The sequence below is a fragment of the Festucalex cinctus genome, chromosome 2, assembly GCF_051991245.1.
Source record: "Festucalex cinctus isolate MCC-2025b chromosome 2, RoL_Fcin_1.0, whole genome shotgun sequence".
Taxonomy (NCBI): domain Eukaryota; kingdom Metazoa; phylum Chordata; class Actinopteri; order Syngnathiformes; family Syngnathidae; genus Festucalex; species Festucalex cinctus.
Genome location: NC_135412.1, coordinates 32,944,596 through 32,962,607, shown reverse-complemented (window position 1 = coordinate 32,962,607; position 18,012 = coordinate 32,944,596). Strand labels below are relative to the sequence as shown.

General features: G+C 40.7%; 1 protein-coding gene across 5 annotated transcripts in view; it reads left to right on the top strand.

Annotated features, from left to right (window-relative positions):
• Positions 1-11,187, top strand: part of casz1 (castor zinc finger 1) — a 98,340-nt gene extending 87,153 nt beyond the window's left edge. For 3 of the 5 annotated variants that reach the window (XM_077514699.1, XM_077514698.1, XM_077514697.1), the window contains exons 16-19: positions 1,780-1,931; positions 2,980-3,217; positions 5,184-5,552; positions 7,618-11,187. In XM_077514699.1, coding sequence (XP_077370825.1) covers positions 1,780-1,931; positions 2,980-3,217; positions 5,184-5,552; positions 7,618-8,837 — 1,979 coding nt within the window. In that variant the 3' untranslated portion in view covers positions 8,838-11,187. The remainder of the gene's footprint in view (positions 1-1,779; positions 1,932-2,979; positions 3,218-5,183; positions 5,553-7,617) is intronic. The other 2 variants (XM_077514700.1, XM_077514701.1) reach the window with 1 other exon arrangement.
• Positions 11,188-18,012: the final 6,825 nt, after the last annotated feature.

The following is an 18,012-nucleotide window of genomic DNA, read 5'->3' as shown; positions in this document are numbered from 1 at the left end:
TATGACTATAAATTTGACATAAGCCTGAGGGGTAAACATTTACAACGCTAACAGATGCTGATTTCACGTCAAGGTTCGTTCAAGGATGCATGGGTATCAGAGTAAAAGTAAACATTTTATTTAGTCAATGTAGAGGTCAAAGTGGAAGTGTCTATTGACATATTGGCCTACAAAATGAAAAAAGATACGTGAGAATTGTTGTTTTCTGCATCTGTTTTCTTGCTGTCGTCAGTCTCCTCTCGGATAACCGAATACTTTAAACAAAAGCCACATATACTGGAGACCCTCGTTCTCCGTTGTCATTGTTTGTTAGCGTATCTCCGTCCAACTGATGTGGTCAATGCAAAGCAGTTTTCTCAGTTTTCCCCGGTGCTAATTTGAAGTGGAAAAATGACAACCCGCTTGTTCTCTGACTTTGACCATCAAGCTTTTGTTCCCATGCCTGGCGATGTACATTCATGTTTGGTATACATACTCTCAAAAGAGAAAGTGCAGTGTTGCAATGAGAGAGGGGAGGGGGTGTTGGTTTCTGATTTTCTTATGACTCGCAATGACACCTCAGGTCCCCAAGGTAGTCTCACTGTAGCTGCAATAACATCAGTGGGTATCCAGCTTTGTTTTCCTCTTCCTTTTTGCCCCTGTCAGAAATGAGCAATTAGGTTTGTGTTAGTTAATTAACCGGCTTGTCTGGTTTAGCCTGTTTGCGCTGGGAAGCTGCGCCTCACAGCCGCCGTTGCCACGACGCGCAAATGAATTAAAAGTGATCTGGGTTTTTTGTTTTTGTTGTGTTTTCAGGCGGTTACACAAGCTTTTCATAACGCTTAGACAAAGCAAACAAAAACAGGCCCGAAACAGCTGTTTTTCGTCCCCAGCCGGATCTGCCAAGTGTATTGTTTGAGCGGGGGGGTGGGGCGGCGCTGGTGGGGGGAACACAGAGGATTAACATGGCTAACACTCCAGTCATAAAGAATTGATGGCTTGCCAGTATCCATGGCAGCGACATTAAACTGAACACCACAGATGATGTTACCTGGTTTGTGTGTGACAAAAGGCACGCCATGTCACGGGCGTTACTGTTATTTGCTTAACTTGGCCTGGTTTAAAACGTGCCCCGTGTGCGTGTATGTTTCAGCTATTTGATGACAAACACGCGTATGGTGGTGCTCTTAAACCCGGCTGCCATGGTTACTGACATGCTTGCACCTGCCCGGCACGTTACTCAATTATTTCTGCTTGCCTTTATATAAGAGTATTTGATTAAGTGGCACAAAACGGAACATTCATTACATTTGAAGTCATAAAGCAATTAGGGATTAAAAACAGGACGAAAGAGCAGAAGATGTTTCAAAAAAAGTGAACAAAAGAGCAGATGACAAGAGAGACACTTGGAAAAATGAATTTAATAGGCCAATAATTGTGTATTTACTTTGGCTCGCAGGGGTGTATGTGCATTTTTGTCCCACAGAAAATGAGAATTTATTTATGTAAATTCCTAATTGAATAAAGCATGTCAGTGTAATAAAAGAGCTCCACAGGTTTAGTGCACAAAAGTCCTGACTTGCTCAGTGTGACACCCCAGTGATCTAATATTCCTCCTACGTGCACTTTCTCTTTCGCCATCGCTATATCATGAAATTAAAAAACTAAAAATATTGCACTTTGTGTGATCTAATCATAATATAACCCCTGTCGCACTGACAATATTCCACGGAAAGCAGCTTCTCTCCATAACATCAACACAAGCCTACAAGAATGTGTGTTTTTGTGCATGTTTGCCAGGATGCAAATATAACCAAGTCAACAGCCACTTTCACTGCATCCGTGAGGGCTGCCAGTTCTCCTTCCTGCTCAAGCACCAGATGACGTCACACGCACGCAAGCACATGAGGCGGATGCTGGGGAAGAACTTTGACCGCGTCCCATCCCATCAGGTACTGACTCAGCGTGTGACACAAGATGCTTGACATTCTCAAAAGGTTCATTACACAAAAGTCTGTCAAGTGGAAGCAGGTGCACCGTGCCAGGTGTCTTCCCACACACCTTCCAAGGCACTGATTGCATTTCCTTTTTCTGTATGGAATTTGCTTCAAATAGTAAACACTCATTTTTAAACCCATTTATGACGCCCAAAGCTCACATAAATATTCTGGAATGTTATCTAATTTCACATTATGAGGTAGTTATCCCATAAGTCCCATTTCAAGAACACGATTATTGTGTTTTGTAGTAAATATGAAGCAGCAACCTCAAAAGTACACATACAAATAACATAGAAATACATACAAATTAAAACATAACAATAAATAATACAAGGACCGCATGAATAGTACACCATGGGACTGTTCTAAAAATAACTATGTGATGGGACATTGTGATTTTCTAAGAGTGTTGTAATCATTTGAAAATGTGAACACTGGGACAGACTTAAATAAAAATAAAATAAACATCAGTGGACCCCAACCACTAATCTGTGGCCTGGTACCCATCCGCAGACCATTTGGTACCAGGCGGCACAGAGATTAAAGAAAAAAAAAATATAGAGATCATATATGTCCTGAAGGGGAGATTACATATTTCTTACCTCCGAAATCGTCACTTTTCAGGAGATCCCAAAAGCGTCATAGTTTTTCAATCGTGAATTTTGCATCACCAAAGAGAACAAGGCATCTTCAACATCGATTTTTGATAAAGATAGATTGTTGAAGAAATATGAAATTTGCCAAATTCCACAATGTAATACTCATAATATCCAGTGACATTCAAGATGTTGTTTGAAGAAAAATATTTTCATTGTGTCTCATTCTTAATCTTTGTGGCCCATATACTACTGTAAAGGAAACTCCCATGTGGATTTTCTTGTTCTGTTTTTTACCTTTCCCCGGAAGGCTTCATGTAAAAGCTTTCATAAGGCAAACCTTGTATGTGTGAATGAAAAGGCATTCATTGTCCTCTTCAATGTACGCTTTTGCATTTTTGCAGGTGATGCCGCTGAGCCAGAGGACTGATGACATGCATCATGGCTCTGCCATGGTGTCGGGGGCCTTGGCGGCCCACTCTGACATCACTTCCAGTTACTCCTCCGCCACCGTAGACGAAGCCGACGATTATGTCGACTACACGAGAGGCGGGGGCAGCCCCTTGGGCATCTCCTCCGAGTCGTCCAATCAAGACCGTAGCGGCACCAGCACCCCCGTGGGCAATGATGGCTCCCCAGCAGGTAGGTTCGTCACACAAGTGCGCATGGGAGGGGCCTCCACGAATGTGACAGGTGGAGACAGGCAATGTCATGCATCACTCATCATCATGAAATCATGCCCTCATCATAGCAGTTCAAACCTACAAAATCAGAGCTGTATGCTGCTGTATTCTGTAGAACTATGACTAACATCTACTTGGGTCTGATTGGTAATTGTTATCATTTTTTTAATTTGTTATTTCATTCATTATGGACATCACTGAGACAATACACAAACCAGATGCTTTGCCTTGAAGGGGAAGTCAACCCAAAAAATTTTGAATTTCTGAAAATCTGTGAATGTTTTCTCTTTTATTTGGTGAGTAAAAATGTTTCCTCATTGTGTGTTATTGTGGAATAGAACAATAAAAGCAGGGGTGTCCAAACTTTTTCATTTGAGGGCCACATCCAGAAAATCAGAAGGACGCAAGGGCCACATAATGTTATGAAGAGAAATTATGTTTAGTCCTAAAAATTGTACAAATAATTTATTTGTGCTTTAGCATATTTAGAAAAATGCTACAGTATATAAACCATTTTATTTGTAATATGGCAGTAGGGTTATTATAGTTTTGGAATTTTTAATTTTAGTTTAGGGTGGTTCTGTTAGCTTTTATTAGTTTTAGTTCTTTAATGCTTAGTTTTAGTTTAGTTTTAGTTAGTCTCAGTATTAGTATTAGTTTTTTTTATGTGTATTACTTGTGCGCAATATTTAAAAAAAACACCATGGTAGCGACATCATCTGAAGGTGCTTTTCTATTGGCTGTTGCTAGATGACGTCACTTCTGTGTGAGATACTTTCAAATGTCATTATTGATATCGGTTGATATCAAAATAAATCTACTAAAAATCACACCAATGACTAAAAAAAAAAGGACATTTTTGCTATAATTATAGTTTTAGTTAGTTTTATCAACATAAAATGTAATTTCACTTAGTTTTTGTTTTTTGAAAAGCATTTTTGTTTTTAATTTATTTCGTTAACAAAATTGTTTTTTGAAGTTTAGTTTTAACTATTTCGTTAGTTTTAGTTAACTAAAATAACCTTTAATAGCACCTGTGTTTTTCGACACCCTCCCTTTTTATTTTGAGCATCTCCAAACATTTTTGTTTTTATTTTATTTCAACTGAGTCAAATGCCATTTTTAGCGTATGTCATGGGCCACTAAAAAAAAAAAAGGCCATTTGTGGCCCCCAGGCCGTAGTTTGGACACCACTGACATAAAGCATCGAAATCCACCCGTTTTTATCCATCTTAGGGGGTGGCCATTTTGACACGAGCAAATGCCATCGCAGCTGCTCAGGGCTCAGGTAACGACCAATCACAGCACAGTTTGCGAATGTCACGAATTAGAAACTGAACGACTGTGACGTCATTTTCAGTCCACAGTAAGTGGCAAAATGGCCGGCCCCTGAAATGAATAAAAACTGGTGGATTTTGATGCTTAGTTCAGGTTCCACAAACACATTAATCAGAATACTGCATAGGACATATTATCGTAAATCTTTTTTTGAGATGACTTCCCCTTCAAGTGTAAATCCTAACCCTTCATAAGTAGTTACTATAGATAAAATACAACATGAAGGTAGGTGAAATACAGATGAATGTTTAGTGGAGAAACAGACCCAAAGAAGTCTTAAATATAAAATACATCTTCTCTGTTGTTCCAAATGTTTGGCTTCATATGAACTTTTCTCGTCAAAAAACTGTACACCTGCTTCTGATTTCACCTTTCTCCATGTGGTGCCACCTCTGTCATCATTGTAGTTCTGGCTGGTGCTTACTTGTCTTGAATGGGCCTCATTTTGTATCATTCTCTTATCTTTATCTTCCCTGTTTACCTCCCGCCCCTGTGTGCGTGTGTGTGTGTGCGCGCGTGGTGTGTGCGCCCCAAACCCTTTCCCTCCTGCCCGCCCTTCACCCTCTTTGGTCAACCTGTCTCTCCAGGACAAGGCTGGCCCACCACCACCACCACCACCTCTGCTCCCACCACCCCTGCTGACTCTAGCCAAACCGCTCCTCCTTCCTCACCTCCTCCTGCTCCTCTTCCACCACCGCCTCTCCCACCTCCTCCTTCCGTTCCTCAAGCTGGCCTGCCGGCCCAGGCTACATCACTGTCTCCCGCTCTCCTGCGACCACCCCTGCCCTCGCTCCCATACCTCCTCTCTCCATCCTGTCTGTCATACTCTCTGCTCAGCGCCTCTCTGGGAGCCACTCTGAGTGTTGTCATGCCAACCAACACACAAGCTTACAGCCCCATCATTGCCACTCCGTCGCCGGTTAAAAATGACGTCCCTATAGTGCAGGACGCTGCAGGTACTTATCCCCGAAGCAAAACAACACTGCAGCTGTCACTCACTGTTGAGTCCTGTGCAACATGTTCATTGTGTCAGCTTGGCTTGCTGTGTAGATTTGTGGGAAAAAGATTTTCCAGCATGCATTCAGAGTCATGCTTTACATCAGGGGTCACTAACCTGATTGAAACGGAGAGCTATGTCTAAATTCATCAACTATTTTTGATAAGTCAAGTGATTAATTGTTTATTATAATCAGTTTAATCTATTACAAATATAACCACTGCAGCAAGGTTATTTTAGTTAACTAAAACTAACGAAAAAACTAAAACTAAAATTAAAAAAAAAAACAATTTCCTTACCAAAAATAAAATAAAAACAAAAATGTTTTCTAAAAAAAAAAAAAAAACGAAAACTGAAAAAAATGTCCTTTGTTTTAGTCTTTGGAAATTAATTTAATGCATGAGCCTTTGGGGATGATTTTAAATGTGATTTTAAGTAGATTCATTTTGATATTAACAGAAGTGATGTCATCTAGCAGCAGCCAATAGAAAAGTACCTTCAGATGATGTCGCTCCTATGGTGTTTTTTAAATATTGCGCACAAGTAATACACATTTCTTTTAAAAACTAAAACTAATACTGAAACTAACTAAAACGGAACTAAATCTAAGCATTTATTAAATAACTAAAACTAATAAAAACGAAGAGAACCACCCTGAAAACTAATTAAAACTAACTAAATTTAAAAGACAAAACTCAAAACGAAATAAAAAGTAACTAAAATGAAAATTCTAAAACTGTAATAACTCTGCTCTGCAGACATATTAGGAGTAACTTTAATTATTCAATGCATTTAATTGCAATTGGCGTCCATCATTTGTGGGGCCGGGCCAGCCTCTATCCCTTGCAATTGGCAGCGGTCGACTGTAAAAGTTGTAAAAGTAAATAAAGTAAAAGTACTTTAAATAGATATCTAACTCCATCTTCTAATCAAATTTGTGATCGGTTATTTTTTCGATCTCTGATTGGTGATCGGCCAAAAAATCCTGATTGTGTAAAGCCTATTAATAATGAATGATATTTAGGTGGCCATACTGATGATGTTAATGATTCCTCACAATCATTAGGAAACAGATGAATATCATTATTTAATGCTTTATTTCTACAAATCTCTGCTTGTTTTTGTATTTTTAAGTGAGTACTTACAAACATTCTAGGAAATCACAATGTCCCATCTTTGGTGAGTTATTTTAAAACAGGACCATGGACTACTTATTTGGGGTGGTGACCCCTGCTTTACATTATGTATAAATACACTACATGGACAAACATATTGGGACATTTCATCTGCAGAAAGTGAAAATGGAAGACCACATTTTGTGGCATTAAAACAGCCTCCACTCTTTTGCGAAGACTTTCTTAAAAATGTTGGAATGTGTCTAACTACACTGCATGACGTTTTGGCAAGATGGAGAATTAAGATTCTTTACACAGCCAACTCCAACCCCTGATTGACACGATTAAGGGCTACTCACTGTCTCAATACTTTTGTCCAAATAGTGCGCTTGTGTGTTGATGTAAGGTGCTCAACTTGATATCATCTTCAAGGAAAAAAAACAAAAAAGCTTAGTCCTCATCTAATCTTCCATTAAGGAGCCGGCTATTTTAATCACGCCCCAAGTTTTATGGAGGCCCACTGTTTCCCATCTTCCAGAACAGAGATCACATCATTAGCGGTGAGCGCCGGGTGTTGCAGAAGGTGCGCGCCCCCGCATAAAATAACACGCGGATGAGAGGGCCGGTTAGGACCCCCAGCCCCGTCTCTGTTTGGAGGCAGGAGACACCCTGTAAAAGTGTCATGTTCCAAAGTCAATCTATCACTTTCCTCCCTCTTGGAATCATGATGGGAATTAGGAGTACACATTTGTGGCTCTCCGTGCTTACTCAGCTGTGAACCACTTCTGGCTGAGTAAGGCGGGACATTAGCCTCGCAACCAGGAAGATCTCATGATCTCGTTTGCGGCTTTCGCTTTGAGAAGCAACTGATTATTCTTTAATGCGCATCCTCTCTTTGTTTTCCTCCAGGAAACACCATCTCCATCCCTGCCGCCGCCGGAGCCAAGAAGCGCTTCTGGATCATCGAGGACATGTCCCCGTTCGGCAAGCGGCGCAAGACGGCGTCCTCGCGCAAGATGCTGGACGAGGGCATGATGCTGGAGGGCTTCCGACGCTACGACCTGTACGAGAACTGCAAGGACCCGAGCTGCCAGTTCTCCCTGAAGGTGACCCACTACCACTGCACCCGCGAGAACTGCGGCTACAAATTCTGCGGCCGCACCCACATGTACAAGCACGCCCAGCACCACGACCGCGTGGACAACCTGGTCCTGGACGACTTCAAGCGGTTCAAGTCCACGCTGAGCTGCAACTTCCTGGACTGCCAGTTCTCGGGCAACAGCACCCACTTCCACTGCCTGCGCTGCGGCTTCCGCTGCACCGACAGCACCAAGGTGACGGCCCACCGCAAGCACCACGGCAAGCAGGACGTGATCAGCGCCGCCGGCTTCTGCCAGTTCAGCTCCAGCGTGGACTGCAAAGTCCCCGACTGCAAGTACAAGCTCAAGTGCTCCCACTTCCACTGCACCTTCCCCGGATGTAAGCACACGGTGGTGGGGATGTCCCAGATGGACTCGCACAAGCGCAAGCACGAGAAGCAGGAGCGGGGCGAGCTGCCGTCCGTCTCGCCCAAACCCGAAGCCGTTCACCACCTGACGCCCTCCGCCGCCGCTCTCAACGCATCCCGCGGACTCACCCACGCCGTCAACAACCCCTGCATGCTCTACTCGAGCGGCGGCGGCGGCCCGGAGTACACCCACCCGTACCCGCCGTCCTCCATCAGCCTGGACGGCTCCCTCAACTTGGGCACAGACACCAGCAGCTCCCTGTTCTTCCTCAAGAACGCCGCCGGTCTGGGTCTCAACGACTCGCTGGACCTGAGCAAGAAGATCCACCAGGAAGTGGCGCGACGCACGCCGGGCCACAACGCGCCAATGGGCGCTCTGGACGACACCAACGGGACATCCGGCGAGGCCGAGGACGACCTGTCGCCCGAGGAGGAGGCGCGGGCCGAAGATGAGGAGGACGAAGAGGAGGACGACGACGACGCGGAGGAAGAGCTCAACACCGACTCGAATGACGATTCGGCGGGAGAGCCCGAAGAGGAGAAGGACAACGGCGAGAGTTTCCACGCCTCCGTTAACCACACTGACGCTTCCCAACTGGAAAAACAAGATGGCCACCCGTGAAGAAAAAAAGCAAGCCCATGTCCGATGAACAAACACGAACGAAAGAGGCCTCATTCATCATGTTTGCAGACTTCACACGACAACAAGGAACAGCAACCAGGACAAGAGAAGGAAAAAGATGACGGCCCAAATATGATTGATGATGATGTTTACAAGATGACCAACATTATGAATTCAGTAATGCATTAAAAAAAATATGAACACATGGAATTGGGCCCCGGTTTCCACGCGGGAGCAGCAATGTAAAGCATTTTACTACACATCAGACTTTTTGTGTGCGTGCATGTTTGACTTTAATTTATTTCTATTTTTATTTTTCACGTTTTTGTGTGAAAAAACAACAACAACAAATCTCTCTCTATAACGATCTATGTCAATGTGTGATGAAAGAAAAGGAACTTTGCCCATGTGACCTGCCGGGCCGAGCACACGTTTAAATAAAAAAAAAAAAAAAAAAAAAAAAAAAAATAAAAAAAGGGAAGTGAATCACTAAGGAGGAACAGGATGTGTTCAAATGTTAGATTGTTTTTTTTTCTCTGTATTACGTCTAATTATTATTATTATTATTATTAAGAGACACCATGAGAGTCTCTCTAAGACGTTGGACTTGTTCGGGGGAGACGTGCGAGCGCTCAGCCTCACTCGGCCTCACTTGGGCTGACATCCTGCTCACCAAATAAGCAGCCTGTGTAATTTAACCCCCCGTCCTCCCTCCCACCCATGATAGCCACCATCTTGGGTGGACGACATCAACTCTGTGTGTGATAGTGCACTTTTCTACTAGCTGACCATGATTCAAATACAGTGGCAGTGGACGACTCGTCTTTATTTTTATTACCGTTTGCATTACGATGTTGTTTTGTTGCTGTCCGTGAGAAGCATATCAATCTGTAATTCATGGAAGTGTGTGTTGGTGAGGGGCGGGGGTGTGGTGGGGTGGGTGGGCTCCAAGATTTGATTAGATGTAGCGTAGGAAGGAGGGAGGAGCATCAGGTAGTGTATTTAATGTTGGAAAAATGTACAGACCGAAACTGCCTCAAACGGCATTTTTTTATTTTTTTTTCCTCCCCCTGCTCACTGTCATGGCTGTAACAGTCGAGCTCCGCTTTTAATGGTTTTTATTTAATATTTATGTGAACTTCCAAAAATGAGAATTTTTAGGGTGTTATTGCACTTTTTAGTTTCATTTTACCATCTGGGGATTTAAAAAAAAATAACTATATATATATATATATATGATATATATCTTTTTACAGGGAATTTGCTTTAAAATGTTTTAGTTCACTTTGCTTTAATGCACAAATAGATGTTAGTGTGACAAAAAAATGTTTTGTGATTTATTTAAAAAAAAAAAAAAGAAAGAAAAAAAGCTGTTTTAGCTTTATTTTGCTTTTTTGATGGGAAAATTTGGTAACAAGAAAATGTGTGCCAGATAAATGGCATGCTTGCAAGAAACACTAATATGGACTGTGATTTTAAGTTTGAAACTTCATGGCGATGCTCTTATTGTAGTGCTAAATTATGAATCTCTCACTCTGGTTTGTATTGAGCAAATATGTATGACTGAGGAGTGGACACACTGGTTATAAATGATCTCCTGAGCTTGGCATTGGAAATAAATGTCCATCATATAGGGATTAATGATGTGTGTAAGGATTTTCCTCCAGCTATTGTTTTAAGAAGAAGAAGAAGAAAAAAAAAAAAAAGAGGTTGTACAGTATTTTCCTCTGTTGAAAAAATAAAATAAAATAAAACATTCTTTGATGAAATTTTAAAAAGAAAACCATAAGAAGGAAAAAAGTGAATAATAAGAAGACAACAAATAACGTCATAGTTTGCTTGTGTGTGTGACATTTCTCAATTACGTATGACTGGTTCACATTTATTTGGAAACAGTTCATACTGTAAACATCATTGGATTCCGTTATTCAGCATTTTCACAATGTCAAAAGCTCAAACTCACTGATTAGAATGTGTCTGGTTTATTTAATAATGTGTTTTATTCATTTGTCATTTTTGTGTGTGCTTTGTTTTTTCTCCCCTCATTAACTGAACTTTATTATTATTATTGTTATTATTATTATTTGTTATATGAGTAGTTTGCTGTGGGCATGCCTCGTTCACAGACTGTCTCCCGGGACTCTCTCGCAAAGCAAGAGATCCTCCTAGATTTGTTTTTGCATCTTTTTGTTTGTTTTTTGTTTTGTTTTTTTTCCTTTTGCTGACAACTGTAGGAGCTGGGAGACAATAATCACTTGAATTTAGTTTCTACGTTTGTATGTGTGTGGCTGTAAAATTGCAGGATTTGTAAAAAGTTGGAAATAAAGAAAATATATAATGATGACATCCAGTACATGTGGTGCTTGAGCTTGTCGGGGAGGGGGCCTTGGGGGGGGGGGGGGGGGGGTACTCGATGAAAGCGGGGCCAAAGGTTAAAGCAGTCCACTTGCTGCCTTTTTTGTAATGTCACTGACACGAAAGTGAGCGTGCGTATGTGTGTGGGCGCGCGCGCGCGCATGTGTGTGTATCACTGTTTGAACACACACAAGTTCCCCAGCTGCTCACAGCTTCGATTCATATTTCATGACCTTGTGCCCTGCTTTGTTCTACTATAAATCCATCAGGGACATTTTTGTCTGTCTCATATTCTCACAAAAAAAAAAAGATACAAGAGAGGGAGGGACACACACAAAATCATCCACATTCATACAGGTGGAAGAAGCCATCCTATTTGTTGCCGTGATCAGCTGTAGTTGATGACTGATGTGAGTTGATTGCAGTCGGGTTCGTCAACCCTCCAAATTTGTAATGTAAAGTCATGGAAATTGTGTCAAGTTCACACTGTCACCATTTTAAATCTTTCAAAACTGTATGTTGCTTTGTAACTGGTTAGGGTTAAATAAGTACGGAGGTGTGGAATTGCCAACATGGAGAAAACGTTTTTTGACTGTCAAATAGATACTTGTAAATACATTGAAAAGCATGTGCAAGTACATTCAAATTAGGAGAGACCGGGGCTAGTTGTAACACGGGTATGTTGTCACATTGCAATTTTCTTCTCCACCAGAGGGCACGACGAAAAAGTGGAATGCTAGTATTCTTCGTATAAATGGTCAGGGGTTGTGTACTGTCTGAGAAGAGAATAGCACATTGTGAGCTGACATGAGTGCCAGTTATCTGTTTTGCACAACCCAAAGTAAAAATTTTCAACTTCATATTATTTTAAACAGGCATCGTACATAGACAAATTCTAGCAGCAAATCATGTGGACTCGTTAGGGGAGAGATTCAGGCATCTTGCCATGCCTCAGTCACTGCTCTGTTTTAAGCTAACTTTAACCCTGGGCATTATCTTATTTTGAAATGACTTGGTCAGAACCATCAAAAAGCCGAAAACCGGTCACAATAACACCGAAGGGGTAACCCTTCGGCAAGTACAAGCCAACATGATAGTTTGGGGCAACTTGTCTTTGTCATTTTGGGGTTTGTTGTCACATATGCAAAAAATGGACCAATAAAAAAATGCACCTTGATGATGAGTCTGAAGAGTGAGGACATTAGTTTGTTAGGTTTTTTTTCATTGTTTAAAAATTGATTTTCCAGTTGTTATAACTACAGTATGCTCATATGTCAGGACTGGTTCAAGTTTCATAATGAACCATCCATTTATTTTATTTTATTTTTTTTTAAATTTAATCTCAAATATCCAGTATAAGGGAAGGAAATCAGGCATTTGAGGCTGAGAGCTATGACCTATATGCCAGCAGTTCCTAAGGACTTTAACCTATTTCATAAAGTTATGTTAAAGTTTGATCAATGACTAAGGCAAATTTTCAAGATCAATGATAAACAATTTATCTGGCTGGAAAAGCAAAACAAAACAAAAAGAAACAAGAGAACAAGGATAATTTTGTTCTTGTTTTATTAGTTGCAAAATCCAATGTGACATCTTACTCCATATAGTGTGACAACTTACCCATTGATGGGGCAACATGTCACATGTTCACTCCCTCTATTTGATGGCTTATAACTCTGCACTTACACAAAGTACGAAAATGACATGAATACAAAAAATGTACCCAAGACGTTGGTCTTTCTTCTGGTATACTTCCTGTTTATATTTGATGTATTGATTCCAAGCAATACATGGTGATACAACTAGCCCCAGTCTTCCCTACTTGCAAATATGTTTAAATGTAGGCTAAATGCCAAGATCCTATGAATTTGGACTGGTTAGTTTGACTGTATGATGCGTTATACTGCCCAGCTTAGTCGGTTCTGCATCAGAGTTGAGGACCATTCTGGAAATTTAAAAGCCTGCTACTGCTAACAAGATGGCTCTTTGTGAGAGAGTGAAAAAGAAGGGGGGTGGGGGCGAGTGGGGCATTATGATTTCATTGTCTGTTTACTTTGAGGGACATGCTGGGCTCAACTCCCACTCCCTCATGTCATCGAGCAGTAGCCAGTGTGCCAAGACTGTCTGTCTGTCTGTCCCCTTGTCTACAGCTGTTCCCATCCTTCCTCCTTCACTTCCTTGTGATGTTTTTTTTTTTTAATAAAAAAAAGAAAAAGAGAGGAAAAAGGGAGGTAAAGACATCACCATCTGCCCACCAGCTGGCATCCTGTATATAATCATCAGATAAAAAAAAAAGATGAACATGAAAATTATATTACACGAAAACCAGACGGAAACAACCTCTGAATCTTGTGCAGTCTTGTACTGAAAAGAAACCTCATTTTAAATGAAAAAGGTGAAAATAATCTGTTTTAGTTTGGAAGCCTTTTTGCTATTCTGCTCTCAAGTGGCTAAAACAACAATTGACAATTTGAAGAACTAAAAGCCATCTTTAGCATCCATGCTGTCTCTCATCATGAAGCACAATTTTGGGGATTAGGTTTGGACCTCGGACTTCCTAACTTCCCATCCACCTACGTATGACAAAAATGCTATTTTAAATATGAGAAAAAAATGTGCATATGGTCAAAACATATGAAATATATTTCATTTTACTGCATATTATTCAGTGCATGAATAAAAGAGCCACTGTCCTAACCCAAAAAATAGGTTTGAAGCAAACAACAAAATGACCACACAATGTATTTTATTTCCAGTGCAAAGGGCTCTCGTGCATAAAAAGGACAAAAGGATAAAAAGGATGGCACAAAAACTGCTGAACAATAAATCAACATTAACATGTGCAATAACTCATTATGTGCATTTTTTTCCCACAAAAAAAAAAAAAAAAAAAAAAAAAAAAAAAAAAAAAAAAAAAAAAAAAAAAAAAGAGAGACCGGTTCTTGCAAAACGTATGTTTTACAAATAACATGTGAGGTCACACAAGATAGCAAAGACATCTATCTTTCCATCCATCCATGTTTTTTGGTGCAAGAGCGAGACAACATTCTGCGTTGAGAAAGCCGACTGACAGGTGTGTGCTACATATGTGATCACATGATGCCTATAAGGCAGATTAGGGCCCAAACAGATGAAGCGCTGCTTAATGGCAGCTTTTATTAAGTTCACAGAGCGTGAGGGAGGGCGGGCTAATGCAGGAAAAGCAGGTGGCCGGGCCTGTGCTGTCTCACGTGAACGCAGATATTGTACAGTGAGGTCTGACAAGATTTATGAAGATTTGCTCCAAGACTTGCTGTGTGCCTGCAGTGGTGATCGCTGCAAGGTGAGCTGGAGAGGCTGTGAGAGGACAAGGCGCCAGTGATGAAAAGTGTGAAATTGAAATCCAAATCATACCAATTGTGACGATACCTGAAAAATCTCCAAAGGATGTTCGGGACTTGAAGTAGAAGCAAAGAGTGTTATAAAGACTGATTACATGATTGCAAGCCAACCCAACGAAAGGATTGCCAACCACTAACAGAACACCCATGTTGAAATACAATAAATCAAATAAAAAGGGTCTGTCTGATCTTTACATTGGTTACATTTAAAAAGTATATTATTAGGGGTGTCAAAATTAGTGCGTTAATTTTGAGTTCATTTAAAGTTCCTTACACGCCACTAATTTATTAAACGCGCCGTTAATGACCGCCCCTTACTTGGAAAAGCCTGTGCAGAATTGCGCAAATTAGTTAGATAGTTCTTAATATGAAAAGAAAATGCATTGAGCTGTCACCAATGTCTTACAAATGCAATTATGCCATCTAGTGGCAGAAAATGATCTTAACATAAATCATGATCACGTTCATTTTTTACAGTACGTTTTTAATTTTAACTCATTCACTGCCTTTGACAAATTATACTTGTCAATTATATTTTTTAGAGCGGTGCTAAGTGGGGGCGAATCTGATTATGCTCCACTGTAAATATCAAACTTTGAAACAACTTTACTGATGCCCAACCACCGGTAGATGACATCATTGTCCCATTTTTTACGAAATAAACACAGTTTCAGAGTCCATGGGAGAAATGGCTGTATTTTGGCAAACCTACATTTTTCTACTGTCAATTATAAAAGAACGGGACGGGGCAAAAAGTAGGGAGTCTATTCTGTCATTTGGTAGATTCGGTTTATATATAATTATTGAACGTAATATCACGTGAGTATTGAACATTTTAAAAATTTCTAAAATGGCTGGCAGTGAATGAGTGTTAAACTCAATTTTATGAATTATTTTGAAATGAGTATGATTGACTAAAAGATGAAGCCATATTTCTATTAGTTTAACATTTCTGTCCACTTGTTAATTAAGAGTATGAAAACTTTGAAAATAAACATTTTATTGTACATTTAGAACAGATATAAAATTTGCAATTAATTGTGAGAAAATGTAATCGCCTCTATATATTATATATTATTTTGAAATGTTGAATGTCCCCACCCCTAAGGTTTTTGCACCGTCTCCCTTGACCAAAACACTGCAGCCTATTACGTGTCACTTGTTTGCTTCTTTGTTGCTGTTAGCAATGCAAAATATGTTTGATACGTGATTTGCATCAAATGAACACCAGCTCATTGTATTGCGTTACTTGCAGATGACACATTTTTCCTACTCAACCTTCCTTTAAATCTCGCACCATTGGCATTAAATGTCCATTTGTCTATTTTTGCATGTGTATGGGCTTATTTTGGGAAGCCCTCGGTCAGGCGCTGAAAAGCCTGCTTGGCCATTGGTAGCAGCTGTTGCTGCTGAGGCTCCTCTGAGGAAATGGCGACTTGGACACACATTCATCCAATTTAGCCTTAACAAGACCTTATTGGATGCAGGGCCACAGGAGCGCATGTGGCTTTGCCTTATGTGGTCGTGTTTGGACGTGCTGCTGCTTTTCGTCAACATGTGAGAGCGCCTTGCTGAGTTTAGTTTGAGTCAAGTTGCTCCGCTTTGTTACAATAAATCACCGCCAGCTTTCAGTGAGATAAAGCCTTTTTTTTATGCAAACTTGAAGTGTGTCAGTGAAGCTGAAATAAGAAGAATGCCCTTGGCTGAGCAACTGCCACAAGTACAATTTTTCACTACAACGTCACACTTGGAGCATGTGAAAAATGCTTTTCCATCAAGTGGGTTGTTGAGACACTGTTCAGACATGTTTTTATTTCTACGCAATCTTCCATGACTTGCTGCTAACGTACACATCTACCTTTGTGTGTTTGATAAAAAAAATTCCACCTTCCTCCTTTCGGTTGCGCAACTGCAGCATGCTTGGCTTCAGGCTGGGTGACATTTCTGTCTCAATTTTCCCTTAAACACCCCTCCCGTTCCTTGAAGCGGTTGGTATTTCTTTCACTCTACTGAAAACAACAACAAAAAAAGGCCTCTTTCGATCTTGGACCTGCAGATGATACAGCATTCTTGACACAGTTTTGTTGGAACATTCCGTTAGCGAAACGAGACAACCGTGTGGGTGAGAAAATGTTGAAAAGCAGAAAAAACTGGATTCACTTCACACAGGACTGCTGCCAAGATTGTGACAGTGGCTTGCTCAACACATCAAGGGATGCACTTCTCCTGCAAAACATGACACTTGTGACTTTTATTACACGGGTTTTGCCACAACCGGAGAGTATTTTGAGTTTAGAAAACCATCTTTAAAATCTTGTAGATTGAAGGAATGGGACGGAATTTTGATATACAGTAAAAGGCAGTCCAATTAATGGGATAAGAAGTGTTCAACATGGCATAGCAAATCATGCAGTTAGGATGCTGATTGCGCCCATCACTCAACTTAACGCTGTATTCATAAAGCCCTTTAAAACAAACACCACCGTTTTCTTAAAAGGGAGCTGCAAGGGCAGCAAATAGAATGAAAACAGCATTGAACCCTGTGGAACACCATACGTTACGTTACACATATAAATTCATATGACCACTTTCTCTTTTTGCTCAACATAGAAGAGTCACAACTAAGTCAACAGTCACAAGTCGACTACTGAGCACAACAAATTCCCAGCAGCAGATAGACTAAGCAATCTAGCGTGATCTCCAGCAGCCAATGATGGCCAAGCAAGGTGTATCATCAGGAATAATTTGAGTCAGTGTGTCTTGACCTCCGCTGAACCCCTGAGACTGAATGTGAGCGTGAATAGATATGTGCCCTGCAATTGGCTGGCGGACCAACACAGGGTGTACTCTCCTACTCGCTCGCTGGCGTTTGCCGTCTGCGTGACGCTAATGAGGACAACTGCTATATTTTTCGTAGTATATACAGTTGATTATAGCAACACTTTTACTGTCTGATTTGACATTATACAGGTATGTACTTTATGGCATGACTACAGTATCTTGTATCTCGCCCTATAAACAACCAATAAAAATCAGTTTTATTACATCATGTTTTTAATATCTGCCTCTTCTCACCGCTTCGTATGTTTCAGTTTGATTAGGAAGTTAAGACATGGCCCAGACAATAGCCGACTGCTGTAATAACTACTGTACTTTGTATAATGAGCCCAAGGCTCGAGATTTTTGGCGCATTGATGTTGGAGTTGTGAACATAGCTGATATTGGATACATTCCTATTCACAAAAATGAGGAGGTGAGAATATAATGTCAGACGGGGGTGGTGGGGCTAGGATATTTTTTGGGTGCATAAAAAAAAAAAACACACACACACACAATCAGAATCCAGTGGAAAGATTTGCACTGAGGCTCTTTAAACATCTGTCCAACCCCTTATATAAATGTTGACTAAAAAAACACCAAATATTGTGCTCTATTTGTTT